Source organism: Perna viridis, chromosome 7 (genome assembly GCF_037379345.1).
Source record: "Perna viridis isolate PV_CMFRI_1.1 ecotype Kerala chromosome 7, ASM3737934v1, whole genome shotgun sequence".
NCBI classification, from domain to species: Eukaryota; Metazoa; Mollusca; class Bivalvia; order Mytilida; family Mytilidae; genus Perna; species Perna viridis.
The window spans coordinates 47,221,394-47,237,044 of NC_142451.1; the positions used below are offsets into that span (position 1 = coordinate 47,221,394).

General features: G+C 35.5%; 1 protein-coding gene across 1 annotated transcript; it reads right to left on the reverse strand.

Annotated features, from left to right (window-relative positions):
• Positions 1–43: 43 nt before the first annotated feature.
• On the reverse strand, positions 44–15,629 carry LOC148613010 (uncharacterized). Its single transcript, XM_088595422.1, has 3 exons — positions 15,038–15,629; positions 210–7,229; positions 44–133 (listed from the first exon to the last, which is right to left on the reverse strand). The coding sequence occupies exons 1-3, from the start codon at positions 15,038–15,040 to the stop codon at positions 44–46; spliced, it is 7,113 nt and encodes a 2,370-aa protein (XP_088451548.1). The 5' UTR covers positions 15,041–15,629.
• Between the last annotated feature and the right edge of the window lie 22 nt (positions 15,630–15,651).

Genomic DNA, 15,651 nt, shown 5'->3' on the forward strand with positions numbered 1-15,651 from the left:
GTAGCTCCTACATTTGTAGTTTGATCAATTGTACTTGTTGCTGCTACTGTTGCAGTTGATGTGATATCTGCAGTAGTGGTGATGGTTTCCGTAGCTGTTTGTGTTTGGATGTTTTGTGTTGTTGTGGTTTGATCTGGTGAGGTCGTTGATGTAAGAACTGAAGTTTGATCTGTTGGAGTTGAAGCTTCTGCAGTGGTTGTTTGGTCTACTGTACTTGAGGTTGCTGGTGTACTGGTTGTTTGGCCTGCTGTTTCAGTTGCAGTGGAAGTGGGGGTTTTATCTTCGGAACTTGTGACAGATGTAACGGTTGTTTGAGCAGGAGTGCTTGTTGATGAAGCAGTAGATTGTTGGTCAGTTGTAGTTTTTGATGATGCAGTTGTTGTCTGATCTGCTGTACTTGTTGTTTGTGTAATTGTTGTTTGACCATCAGTACCAGTGGCTGTAGCAGTAGCTGTTTGACTTGGTGTACCTCTGACGTCTGTTACTGTTGTTTGATCTGGTGAACTTGTGGTGGTCATTTTATCTACTGAACTTGTTGCTCCTACTGTGGCAGTTGATGTTTTGTCTGCAGTAGTAGTCATGGTTACCGTATTTGTTTGAGGTTGGGTACTTTGTGTATTTGTTTCTGCTGTACTGGTTGATGTAACGACTGAAGTCTGATCTGATGAAGTGGTAGCTCCTACATTTGTAGTTTGATCAATTGTACTTGTTGCTGCTACTGTTGCAGTTGATGTGATATCTGCAGTAGTGGTTATGGTTTCCGTAGCTGTTTGTGTTTGGATGTTTTGTGTTGTTGTGGTTTGATCTGGTGAGGTCGTTGATGTAAGAACTGAAGTTTGATCTGTTGGAGTTGAAGCTTCAGCAGTGGTTGTTTGGTCTACTGTACTTGAGGTTGCCGGTGTACTGGTTGTTTGGCCTGCTGTTTCAGTTGCAGTGGAAGTGGTGGTTTTATCTTCGGAACTTGTGACAGTTGTAACGGTTGTTTGATCAGGAGTGCTTGTTGATGAAGCAGTAGATTGTTGGTCAGTTGTAGTTATTGATGATGCAGTTGTTGTCTGATCTGCTGTACTTGTTGTTTGTGTAATTGTTGTTTGACCATCAGTACCAGTGGCTGTAGCAGTAGCTGTTTGACTTGGTGTACCTGTGACGTCTGTTACTGTTGTTTGATCTTGTGAACTTGTGGTGGTCATTTTATCTACTGAACTTGTTGCTCCTACTGTGGCAGTTGATGTTTTGTCTGCAGTAGTAGTCATGGTTACCGTATTTGTTTGAGGTTGCGTACTTTGTGTAGTTGTTTCTGCTGTACTGGTTGATGTAACGACTGAAGTCTGATCTGATGAAGTGGTAGCTCCTACATTTGTAGTTTGATCAATTGTACTTGTTGCTGCTACTGTTGCAGTTGATGTGATATCTGCAGTAGTGGTGATGGTTTCCGTAGCTGTTTGTGTTTGGATGTTTTGTGTTGTTGTGGTTTGATCTGGTGAGGTCGTTGATGTAAGAACTGAAGTTTGATCTGTTGGAGTTGAAGCTTCAGCAGTGGTTGTTTGGTCTACTGTACTTGAGGTTGCTGGTGTACTGGTTGTTTGGCCTGCTGTTTCAGTTGCAGTGGAAGTGGTGGTTTTATCTTCGGAACTTGTGACAGTTGTGACGGTTGTTTGATCAGGAGTGCTTGTTGATGAAGCAGTAGATTGTTGGTCAGTTGTAGTTATTGATGATGCAGTTGTTGTCTGATCTGCTGTACTTGTTGTTTGTGTAATTGTTGCTTGACCATCAGTACCAGTGGCTGTAGCAGTAGCTGTTTGGCTTGGTGTACCTGTGACGTCTGTTACTGTTGTTTGATCTGGTGAACTTGTGGTGGTCATTTTATCTACTGAACTTGTTGCTCCTACTGTGGCAGTTGATGTTTTGTCTGCAGTAGTAGTCATGGTTACCGTATTTGTTTGAGGTTGGGTACTTTGTGTAGTTGTTTCTGCTGTACTGGTTGATGTAACGACTGATGTCTGATCTGATGAAGTGGTAGCTCCTACATTTGTAGTTTGATCAATTGTACTTGTTGCTGCTACTGTTGCAGTTGATGTGATATCTGCAGTAGTGGTTATGGTTTCCGTAGCTGTTTGTGTTTGGATGTTTTGTGTTGTTGTGGTTTGATCTGGTGAGGTCGTTGATGTAAGAACTGAAGTTTGATCTGTTGGAGTTGAAGCTTCTGCAGTGGTTGTTTGGTCTACTGTACTTGAGGTTGCTGGTGTACTGGTTGTTTGGCCTGCTGTTTCAGTTGCAGTGGAAGTGGGGGTTTTATCTTCAGAACTTGTGACAGTTGTAACGGTTGTTTGATCAGGAGTGCTTGTTGAAGAAGCAGTAGATTGTTGGTCAGTTGTAGTTATTGATGATGCAGTTGTTGTCTGATCTGCTGTACTTGTTGTTTGTGTAATTGTTGTTTGACCATCAGTACCAGTGGCTGTAGCAGTAGCTGTTTGACTTGGTGTAACTCTGACGTCTGTTACTGTTGTTTGATCTTGTGAACTTGTGGTGGTCATTTTATCTACTGAACTTGTTGCTCCTACTGTGGCAGTTGATGTTTTGTCTGCAGTAGTAGTCATGGTTACCGTATTTGTTTGAGGTTGGGTACTTTGTGTAGTTGTTTCTGCTGTACTGGTTGATGTAACGACTGAAGTCTGATCTGATGAAGTGGTAGCTCCTACATTTGTAGTTTGATCAATTGTACTTGTTGCTGCTACTGTTGCAGTTGATGTGATATCTGCAGTAGTGGTGATGGTTTCCGTAGCTGTTTGTGTTTGGATGTTTTGTGTTGTTGTGGTTTGATCTGGTGAGGTCGTTGATGTAAGAACTGAAGTTTGATCTGTTGGAGTTGAAGCTTCTGCAGTGGTTGTTTGGTCTACTGTACTTGAGGTTGCTGGTGTACTGGTTGTTTGGCCTGCTGTTTCAGTTGCAGTGGAAGTGGTGGTTTTATCTTCGGAACTTGTGACAGTTGTAACGGTTGTTTGATCAGGAGTGCTTGTTGATGAAGCAGTAGATTGTTGGTCAGTTGTAGTTATTGATGATGCAGTTGTTGTCTGATCTGCTGTACTTGTTGTTTGTGTAATTGTTGTTTGACCATCAGTACCAGTGGCTGTAGCAGTAGCTGTTTGACTTGGTGTACCTGTGACGTCTGTTACTGTTGTTTGATCTTGTGAACTTGTGGTGGTCATTTTATCTACTGAACTTGTTGCTCCTACTGTGGCAGTTGATGTTTTGTCTGCAGTAGTAGTCATGGTTACCGTATTTGTTTGAGGTTGGGTACTTTGTGTAGTTGTTTCTGCTGTACTGGTTGATGTAACGACTGATGTCTGATCTGATGAAGTGGTAGCTCCTACATTTGTAGTTTGATCAATTGTACTTGTTGCTGCTACTGTTGCAGTTGATGTGATATCTGCAGTAGTGGTGATGGTTTCCGTAGCTGTTTGTGTTTGGATGTTTTGTGTTGTTGTGGTTTGATCTGGTGAGGTCGTTGATGTAAGAACTGAAATTTGATCTGTTGGAGTTGAAGCTTCAGCAGTGGTTGTTTGGTCTACTGTACTTGAGGTTGCTGGTGTACTGGTTGTTTGGCCTGCTGTTTCAGTTGCAGTGGAAGTGGTGGTTTTATCTTCGGAACTTGTGACAGTTGTGACGGTTGTTTGATCAGGAGTGCTTGTTGATGAAGCAGTAGATTGTTGGTCAGTTGTAGTTATTGATGATGCAGTTGTTGTCTGATCTGCTGTACTTGTTGTTTGTGTAATTGTTGTTTGACCATCAGTACCAGTGGCTGTAGCAGTAGCTGTTTGACTTGGTGTACCTGTGACGTCTGTTACTGTTGTTTGATCTGGTGAACTTGTGGTGGTCATTTTATCTACTGAACTTGTTGCTCCTACTGTGGCAGTTGATGTTTTGTCTGCAGTAGTAGTCATGGTTACCGTATTTGTTTGAGGTTGGGTACTTTGTGTAGTTGCTTCGGCTGTACTGGTTGATGTAACGACTGAAGTCTGATCTGATGAAGTGGTAGCTCCTACATTTGTAGTTTGATCAATTGTACTTGTTGCTGCTACTGTTGCAGTTGATGTGATATCTGCAGTAGTGGTTATGGTTTCCGTAGCTGTTTGTGTTTGGATGTTTTGTGTTGTTGTGGTTTGATCTGGTGAGGTCGTTGATGTAAGAACTGAAGTTTGATCTGTTGGAGTTGAAGCTTCTGCAGTGGTTGTTTGGTCTACTGTACTTGAGGTTGCCGGTGTACTGGTTGTTTGGCCTGCTGTTTCAGTTGCAGTGGAAGTGGTGGTTTTATCTTCGGAACTTGTGACAGTTGTGACGGTTGTTTGATCAGGAGTGCTTGTTGATGAAGCAGTAGATTGTTGGTCAGTTGTAGTTATTGATGATGCAGTTGTTGTCTGATCTGCTGTACTTGTTGTTTGTGTAATTGTTGCTTGACCATCAGTACCAGTGGCTGTAGCAGTAGCTGTTTGACTTGGTGTACCTGTGACGTCTGTTACTGTTGTTTGATCTTGTGAACTTGTGGTGGTCATTTTATCTATTGAACTTGTTGCTCCTACTGTGGCAGTTGATGTTTTGTCTGCAGTAGTAGTCATGGTTACCGTATTTGTTTGAGGTTGGGTACTCTGTGTAGTTGTTTCTGCTGTACTGGTTGATGTAACGACTGAAGTCTGATCTGATGAAGTGGTAGCTCCTGCATTTGTAGTTTGATCAATTGTACTTGTTGCTGCTACTGTTGCAGTTGATGTGATATCTGCAGTAGTGGTTATGGTTTCCGTAGCTGTTTGTGTTTGGATGTTTTGTGTTGTTGTGGTTTGATCTGGTGAGGTCGTTGATGTAAGAACAGAAGTTTGATCTGTTGGAGTTGAAGCTTCTGCAGTGGTTGTTTGGTCTACTGTACTTGAGGTTGCTGGTGTACTGGTTGTTTGGCCTGCTGTTTCAGTTGCAGTGGAAGTGGTGGTTTTATCTTCTGTATTTCTGACAGTTGTGACGGTTGTTTGATCAGGAGTGCTTGTTGATGAAGCAGTAGATTGTTGGTCAGTTGTAGTTATTGATGATGCAGTTGTTGTCTGATCTGCTGTACTTGTTGTTTGTGTAATTGTTGTTTGACCATCAGTACCAGTGGCTGTAGCAGTAGCTGTTTGACTTGGTGTACCTGTGACGTCTGTTACTGTTGTTTGATCTGGTGAACTTGTGGTGGTCATTTTATCTACTGAACTTGTTGCTCCTACTGTGGCAGTTGATGTTTTGTCTGCAGTAGTAGTCATGGTTACCGTATTTGTTTGAGGTTGGGTACTTTGTGTAGTTGTTTCTGCTGTACTGGTTGATGTAACGACTGAAGTCTGATCTGATGAAGTGGTAGCTCCTACATTTGTAGTTTGATCAATTGTACTTGTTGCTGCTACTGTTGCAGTTGATGTGATATTTGCAGTAGTGGTTATGGTTTCCGTAGCTGTTTGTGTTTGGATGTTTTGTGTTGTTGTGGTTTGATCTGGTGAGGTCGTTGATGTAAGAACTGAAGTTTGATCTGTTGGAGTTGAAGCTTCAGCAGTGGTTGTTTGGGCTACTGTACTTGAGGTTGCCGGTGTACTGGTTGTTTGGCCTCCTGTTTCAGTTGCAGTGGAAGTGGTGGTTTTATCTTCTGAACTTGTGACAGTTGTAACGGTTGTTTGATCAGGAGTGCTTGTTGATGAAGCAGTAGATTGTTGGTCAGTTGTAGTTATTGATGATGCAGTTGTTGTCTGATCTGCTGTACTTGTTGTTTGTGTAATTGTTGTTTGACCATCAGTACCAGTGGCTGTAGCAGTAGCTGTTTGACTTGGTGTACCTGTGACGTCTGTTACTGTTGTTTGATCTGGTGATCTTGTGGTGGTCATTTTATCTACTGAACTTGTTGCTCCTACTGTGGCAGTTGATGTTTTGTCTGCAGTAGTAGTCATAGTTACCGTATTTGTTTGAGGTTGCGTACTTTGTGTAGTTGCATCTGCTGTACTGGTTGATGTAACGACTGAAGTCTGATCTGATGAAGTGGTAGCTCCTGCATTTGTAGTTTGATCAATTGTACTTGTTGCTGCTACTGTTGCAGTTGATGTGATATTTGCAGTAGTGGTTATGGTTTCCGTAGCTGTTTGTGTTTGGATGTTTTGTGTTGTTGTGGTTTGATTTGGTGAGGTCGTTGATGTAAGAACTGAAGTTTGATCGGTTGGAGTTGAAGCTTCTGCAGTGGTTGTTTGGTCTACTGTACTTGATGATGCTGGTGTACTGGTTGTTTGGCCTCCTGTTACAGTTGCAGTGGAAATGGTGGTTTTATCTTCTGAACTTGTGACAGTTGTAACGGTTGTTTGATCAGGAGTGCTTGTTGATGAAGCAGTAGATTGTTGGTCAGTTGTAGTTATTGGTGATGCAGTTGTTGTCTGGTCTGCTGTACTTGTTTTTTGTGTAATTGTTGTTTGACCATCAGTACCAGTGGCTGTAGCAGTAGCTGTTTGACTTGGTGTACCTGTGACGTCTGTTACTATTGTTTGATCTTGTGAACTTGTGTTGGTCATTTTATCTACTGAACTTGTTGCTCCTACTGTGGCAGTTGATGTTTTATCTGCAGTAGTAGTCATGGTTACCGTATTTGTTTGAGGTTGCGTACTTTGTGTAGTTGCTTTTGCTGTACTGGTTGATGTAACGACTGAAGTCTGATCTGATGAAGTGGTAGCTCCTACATTTGTAGTTTGATCAATTGTACTTGTTGCTGCTACTGTTGCAGTTGATGTGATATCTGCTGTAGTGGTTATGGTTTCCGTAGCTGTTTGTGTTTGGATGTTTTGTGTTGTTGTGGTTTGATCTGGTGTCGTTGATGTAAGAACTGAAGTTTGATCTGTTGGAGTTGAAGCTTCTGCAGTGGTTGTTTGGTCTACTGTACTTGAGTTTGCCGGTGTACTGGTTGTTTGGTCTGCTGTTACAGTTGCAGTGGAAATTGTGGTTTTATCTTCTGTATTTCTGACGGTTGTAACGGTTGTTTGATCAGGAGTGCTTGTTGATGAAGTAGTATATTGTTGGTCAGTTGTACTTTTTTGTGATGATACAGTTGAAACCATGGATGTCGTTGTGACACTTTCTGATGTATATGAGGTTGATGTTGTTGTTGCTTGTAGAGTGTCATAATTGATTGCTGTAAGGATCAGTAGGACAGTATACGTTTTCAGTTCGAATTTTTTTACCTGAAAGTTTAGAAAAATACTAGAAATCGGTTTACGATTGTAGGCGATAAATAACAACTAAAATTGGTTATGTGGCAAATTTCCACTAACATTGCTTAGTCGACAAATTACAACTTACTTTGTTCGGGCAACAATTTGCAACCAATATTGTTCAGACAACAAATTACAACTGACATTATTCAGATAACATATAAAAACCAACACTGTACATGCGACAAACTCCAGAAAACAATTTTCAGGCGACAAACTACAACAAACAGTGTGGAACGCAAACTAAAGCTAACACTCTTCAAGCAAAATACATAAGCCTTGGCATTGATTTTTGTATATTTTTCTTTGTCGTTTGACGAACCAAAATAAAATGACTTCCATGAAGATATATATTTCCAACACCTTAGAATACAACACAGATTATATACAAAGCACTTTGAGACATTTATATACATTCAGTTTCTGCGCTTGGTGATTAATGATTTTTTTTTTAAAAAATCATGTAAGTAGAAATTTATCGTCATATGTCAACAGGCATTGTTTATTTCGAACTAATCGGATTATGTGTTCTGTTAGCTCACTTTTACTCTTTAAAGAGTGGTTTTAATGGTTCATCTTAAAAAGAATATATGCAGCCGAATGTAATTTTTGATAATGATAACAAAAGGGAAATGATAATTTTATTTTATTTATTTGATCTATAGGTATTTTTAACATCTCAAAGTATTTAATCCCACATTCTAATAATATCTATTGAAACTATCATAATATTTGTGCAGTAACCTCAAATAAGTATGAAAATATAAACAATGTTTAGTTACATATCACGTATGTCATATTCAATTTAAACGAAACTATTATATGGAACCAAAATGAGAGGATGGTATCTTTTGAATCACATTGCTGACCATCTATACATTCGCCCGTCCAAACATCATTCATTCCATCAAACCGATTATAATTGCAAATAATCTCGTCTATGAATTGGTGGATTGATTTATAAAATTTTGTTTGTGATTCTGATGTGGTATATGTTGTAAGCGATCTTGTTTGCTGTCTGATATCAACTTCTTGCCTAGCAAGACGACGCGTGCCATTTTTAGTATTTTTTCTTTAATGTGTTAAAAAGGAATGCAACAAATAACAATTTTAGTAGTGAAATATAGTTCCAAATATGCATTGTATTCCTTAGAATTACTCTACAACAATGATTGGAATTAATGTTTAAATCTCTGTTTATAATTTCGCAGAAAATTTCCTACGAAATTATAGTTAATTAAAATTAGGTCATTCGAAAGCACTCTATATCAAAACAAAGCACATGTAATAATCAACTTCTTCTAAAGTAACATTTTTCTAAAAAAAAAGTAATACGTTAATTAAGAAAACGAGTATATACATCTCTGATTTCTGAAAATATATCTTTGCCGCACCATTAGTATTTGGACACTTGATTTTAAGAGCTTGTATAGTGTTATCAATGATCTTTGATGCGTTTCTTCGTTGATTTACAAGTGAAAACGGTGGTCCATAGTGTATTAATTTTGTTAATTTGTTTGTATTTAAGACTTAAGATAACCTTTATTGAAATAATCATGACTGGACGAAGGTTATACAATTAAACATATTTGAAGAATTTATTTCCCAACTAAAACTTTCATTCAGTAGACAACCATTGAATTGATTTAAAATGCAAATTTTAAAGGTAAAAAAATTACTTGACATTTGTAATCCTGATTTATATGAATGAAAAATGCCTATCTTTTATTCCTTACTTTTATACTCACCGAATAGCGTTATGCTGCTGGCTTGTGTAAGAAGATTATCCTAAATCTTTTTAAGCTTTTAAAGAAGGCATTTGAACTCTGTCATATAATGCTTTGATTATTTTTGACTAATGTTATTCAATTAATCTCTACAACATTTATTTACTGAATAAATCAACATTCAAAATATAAGAAAAGATATAACACAACCGTCGTTTTATTCAAATAAAGGCTTTACTAGAAAGAAACATCGACCTATTAGGGTTCGGTTGTATAAAGCTGCATAGCAAATCATTAAAACATAACATAATAGCTATTTTTTTCAAAAGTCAATGGTTATTTATCTTAATCAATAAAATTTTCAAAAAGGGAAGTTTTTAAAAGTGTGACACGGTAATTCATAGTGTATGATTGGGTGTTGTTTAAGAAACCTTTTTCAGTTTAATCGCTAATAATCCATTAACATTAGTTGAATTTACTTAAAATAACATAAATTTTTTTATCAAGATCAAATGAATATTTTGTTCAAATATCAAAGCAATGTCTGCACATGCGTAAAGCGTGAAACTGTCCCAAATGTGAAAGGGAATAATCAAAGGAAAGTGTCAAAACACTTCATAAAATTGTCGAATATTATATGCTCTATAGGTTTAAAGAATCATAAATAAGTGCAGGTGTCTGCAATGCACATTCAAAGGATTGATAAAATAATGTTAAAAACAGAAGAGCTAAATCAAATATCAAAGGAACACGAATAATTCCATTTGCAACACGTATTCCCTTTAAGATAGTACTATACAGTTAGTTAAATTCAGAAAATTTGTCTAATTTCGTTGCAAAAAACAAACCTGTTTTGAAGCAGTAAAACAGAAATTCCAAGTGTTTTTTTTTGTTTTTTTTTTTTTATTAAAAAGTACATATTGTTCATTCCTGGATGTATTGAGGTTTATTAAAATTTATACGTGCTTAAGTGAATATTGTCAGAAAACATGTTACATACTGAAAACAAAAATACTGATTTTAAATACATATCAAGAATGCCTTTCCGAAACTAACAACCAAATGCTATGCTTTAAAATATCAGGCACTTACAAACTACCTCAGGAGGAGGAAGGCATGCATGGATGAGGTGAGAAATAGGTGAACATAATAACACCATTTACAGTTCATTTTCTTGCAATTTACTTTTGTTACTTTGTATGTATGATTTTAGTTACTTCATGTTCTTTGTTGTGTGTGTCTGTTTTCCATGTCTGGTCTTTGTCCCTGGATTACATTCTTTTGATTACCGCTATAACCTTGGTTCCCTTCATTACTCTTGCAATGTTAGTTCCTAAAGTTCATGTTAGTTCATAAAGTTCATGCAAAGATTAATCAAGGGAACCAAGAAATCAAGGAATGTAATCGAAAAAAGACGGAAAAAACAGACACACATATCAAAGAACATAAAATAATCAAAATAAAACGTACAAAGAATCAATAGAATATGACAAAAAAACTGGAAACATGGACTTGGTGGGTCGGTAGGGGGAACGTCCTCTCCTTTTCTAGAAACACCTACTGATTTGCTCATAAAAAGTAAAATTCGGGTAGATGAAAGAGGAAGGGAAAACTATGACACGTTGGAAAAACTCACCATGCATATGTATACACCGTAATGATGCAAAATTGTGTATTTTCTTTAAAAAATCAGTTAGCTGCGCCTTAGGAGAGAACCTAATACGACATTTGGCAAAACATAGACCAGATCATGGAATACCCAAGGGAAACGCACGTTCGAGAATATGAAACTGTGGGCAAATCACAACCGGGATTAAAAAAAAAAACTGTTGACAAGATACATTCGGGGTCATAAAGATCAGAAGACAAACACTGTCGAGGATTTGAAAAAAAAAAACATGTGGCAAAACATTGTTGGATTAATAAAAGGACAACTTCAAGTATATTTCTAGGAAATTCTTACAAGACTTTACTTAACAAGATAATATGTTTATGTTTTATAATGATCAACCTAATAGTGTATGTAAGTCACGTTCTAGTTTCATTTTCTGTACCGGAATTTCCGGCGTAGAACCTATTGAAAACCGGAAACCAATCTGCATTTTATTGTTTACTTCCGGGTACTTGAAACGCCGTATAAAAATGTTTTATTTTATGTTTTTTTCTTAATATCGTTATCATGTAGAAATAGATATTTGTCATTTTTGATCGATATTTTTTTACACAAAAAGATGTTTTGACTTCAACACTGACATCAACGCTCTCTAAATGAAAAATCTCCATGCTTTTGGATGGTAGACGAGGACCCATTCTCGTGAAATCACGGGGTCACATGACGAGACTTACATACCCTATAGTTTTAACACATATAAAATACAAAGAATCAGAATGGCATTGTCACATCTTTTGAAAATAAGTAATAGACAAACAGTACGAATTATGAATCCATTTTTATCGGCCTTCATTTACCATATGCTAATTCTGGTCGAAATTGATTATGATACATATCAAATGAATATATATTATACCAAATAAATACTGTATAAAATTCTCCTGCTCTGATGAAGACTCTATCTTGTGAAAATTCCTACTAATATAATTTGTAAATCTTTGAGTCATAAACGTTGTAGACTAGGTTCTCACACTCTATCACGAATTCCTGCGGCTCCTATTTATTTGCTAATCTTTGATGTTTAATAGTGCGAAATGAAAAATGAAAAAAATATTGTTACAAAATAATAATTTCCCACTTGGAAGATTATAGTCACAACTCCACCCATTTTGTAAAGAATATTGGATGCGTTTTAAATCTCGGATCATTGATCTGTCAAAAATTAGTGTTTTGATGTATATTAAATCTGTACTTTTTTACCGTAAAGTTTGTTACGGTCAGTCCTTTCCTAAAATTAAAGTATGTCCACCAAAGTGAAATCATCGGTTAAACATAAACATTTTACGGAGACGTATCTTGCTCAATAAATTCATTTCACGTGAAGGTCGTGCATAATGCATTATGTAAGTTTTTTTGTGGATTGTGACATAAAGACATTCTTAAATGATTAATATCAAACACTTTCTTGTTGAGTATTCATGATACTAATTCACAATGGTAAACTTTATCGTATTAATAATTTTGTTCATCTATATTCATTTAAAGCGTTTATCTGTTTTTCCAAAAATATAGATCAAGTGTTCTAAAGGGATCGTTGCCCCAATAATTATGTTGTTCTTTTAACCAGGGATATTACTGCTTGATTCTATTTTAGGGTGATTTGTACTTCATGGGCAGTCTACTAAATGATTTTATAAACTTATAGGAACGCAATTTAGTATTGTTGAGGTACGAAGCTTAAAATTGCAATGAAATATTTTCATGAAAATAAGCATTGTTATGTAATATTAAATAAAGTTATATGTAAAACATCACTCAATATAAAGAAAGTTAATTCCTATTATGGAGATGTTCTCTACAAAAAATCGAATCAAAGTCAATCTTCTGGGGTGATACAAAAAATAATTTTCCCGTTGCTTTCCTTTTTTTTTGACAAAACTTAAGTTCTGTTAGTACATTAACGAAAAAAAAACGGATATTCATTTTAAAAACTGGCGCTAAAACAGTTATTAACATGTCTTTTTTATTGAAACTATTCACATGATATTAAATTTGAATACTGTTCTACTCAATTATCAATTTTATACTCTTTTCAATACAATACTGAAATTGGCTTTAATGGTAAATTGAAAAGGTTTCAGATGAAATTGTTTTACAGATGTAATATATGACTAGCAAAATTGTAAAGTATGTTCTTATAATAACTGTTTTTGTTTTTAATTCAAAACATTTTAAATCTTCGCAGAGACCAGAAAATGTTACTTGACTTTGGGTTATGTCATCTTTGAAGTTTGTAGTTGCATTTACGATGCAGATTCATTGTCAGACACTTTGTTTTATACTACAACACAGTTGTTCCTATGTTGATAACGTTAACAATCAAGTTAATGACTCCTTTTAGATGTTCGTATGCATTCATCAGTGATTTTTAAAATAATTGTTTTGAAATTTTTGTTTTGTTAGGAGCGGGGATGGGAAGGGGATTTGAAAGTTGAGCTCCATATACAATCATGTAATAATGTTATTCGTGAATATACTGGTTCATTGTACATATACATGCAATAAATATTACGTCTCAGTTTATAAAACCTTCATGCATGGTACCAGCGTCCTTTAAGTCGATCACGATCTTATTTCAGTGAAAGAATGTAGGGTTTATCGTCAAATGAAAATATCAACACCAAACTTGAAATATGACACATACACAACAACAGCTTTTCAGAAAGATTACATTTGTAAAACTGATTTACGTTATAAAACATCGTAATATCGGTAACAACTTACTACAATGTATAATGATTACTGTATATTATCTTTAGAATTGTTGGTTACCAGTCTTAGCTTCAAGACAACTTTGTTTAGTTTATGATTTTTATATTGTATGGTATTGTTGTAATAGCATTTCCTTTTAGTTTATGTTACATGCACTTTAAGACGCATAAAAGTAAATTATATTAGAGAAGAAGAAAATTTAGTTACATATTCACCATCTTGTGCATTATTGGTCAAGGTTGTTGACTTTAATCAGGGCTAATGTCGTATAATTTAAAAAGTAACAAATTGTCAGTAAACCTAATTATAATTAACATTGCTCAATTTTAACAATTATTTACTATGAAATATAGCTTTAAACCCATATTTGTATCCTCAATCAACACTAGGAGAAAGCAAATATATCTATAACGCGCATAATTATAATTGGATAAGTCATATCCAATTGATAATGATAATCAATTAGTTAAATCACAAATTCAAATCAACTGTCCTGATAGGTTTTTATAAGATTATTTCATATATTTCATAGCATTCAGTATTCATATGTACCACTTTGTGTATAGGAACTGACAAAACTAGCTTTACATATAACGAGAATGGATATGGTGAATATGTCAAAAAAAAAGACAACAATCCCATCAGGATGAAAAATGTCAGCTTAAGGTCACCCATGGGTATTCAATGAACAAGGAAACTCTCACACCATAAGTCAGTGAGCTGCTGACTCCAAAACAGCACTATACTCAGGAACAACGAGATAGTTACCGTAATAGACTCCAGCAACATAAAAAAAACCGAAAGTGAAAACGGAGCAAGTTACACAAAGGTAAAAAAATTCCTGACTTAGGACAGGCACAAACAATTCAGCAGGTTTAAAGTATTTATGTTTTATATGTTTGAAATACGTTTGATTGAGTTTTGGTTTTAATTAGTGGCGTATCCATAGAATCGATCACGTTCTGATCGGTGAAATATCAAGATAAAGATGAGGTTTTCATAATAACAGTCAGTCAACAGAGACAAAACATCTTCTTTGTGTAATCATTTAAAACATGGAAAGTTTTTAGTCAATATTTGAGTAGCAGGAAAACAATAAAATCATATATGATAACTTGTACCGTTTTATGTGAATGAAAATATGCAAAGCCAATTTTAAGGACCCAATAGTGTTATTATACGATAATTATTAAGTTGTACAGGTGATAGGATAGGCATTCAACTTTAAGATAGAAAAGTTTGTTTCGTCATGGGAAATATGGTGATGCATCAAAACTGACTTCGGCTGAGAATTATGTTAGAAACTAATTTTAGTATAAAGAGTAAAAAATCAAAGCATCAATATCTTTTTTATGAAAACAAATTCTTTTGTAAAGTAAAAGCTATAATATATATGTTGACTTCAATGAAGGGGTAAATTTTCATGATCTTTGATTACATACAAAGGACGTTGTTTTTCTTGTTTGATAGTAGTATATAAACAAAGTTCCCGAAAGTAAGAAACTTCATATCAATAAATTTGAAAAAAAAGAACTTTTTTTTCCTACTTTTACGATGTTAGTTGTAGTCTGTTGGAGTATAATAAATATAATCTTATCTTATTCTACCAGCGAAACACTATTTATTGTCTAAAATCCATTATATTCTACTATAAATTTGTAACTTACCATTATATGAAAATCTATCTTATTTAAGTTCCCCTATATTACGAAAGTCTTATTCTAGTTCCAAAAGTGCCACTACTATGTTCGAAAATAAAGAATGAATGATAACGACATTTTATTAATGGACCCCATGGATTTACTATGTTTGTTGTGAGGGGGATGGGAGGTGATTTAAGTCTCCAACATAAGTCAATGTACACTTTTATAGTGTCTATTTTCGAAGATTAGTGAACTGTGTAGTGTGCGTATATTGAATATTCAATATTTGATGTTTACACCCATTAATACATCATCGGGGCAAAAAGCATTGAAATTGGTAATACCGGAACGACAGACTTTTTACTATTTCTATGGTTTGTGCGCTGGCGTATGAAATATTTGTATTGTGGTTAAGAGAACAGTCAACCTACTTTCAGATGATTTCAAGTGCTGGGATTTAAAACAGTTTGTTATTCTGTTGTGTAGCATCATTTTCGTTATAAGGTGTGGAGTCAATACATTTCCGAATATTATGACCTAAGATACAAGTTTAAAAGTAGACCACAGAATTACTAGGATTAGAACATATAAAACGTTACATAATTTTATACGTATATTCAACCTACACTTAATATTTG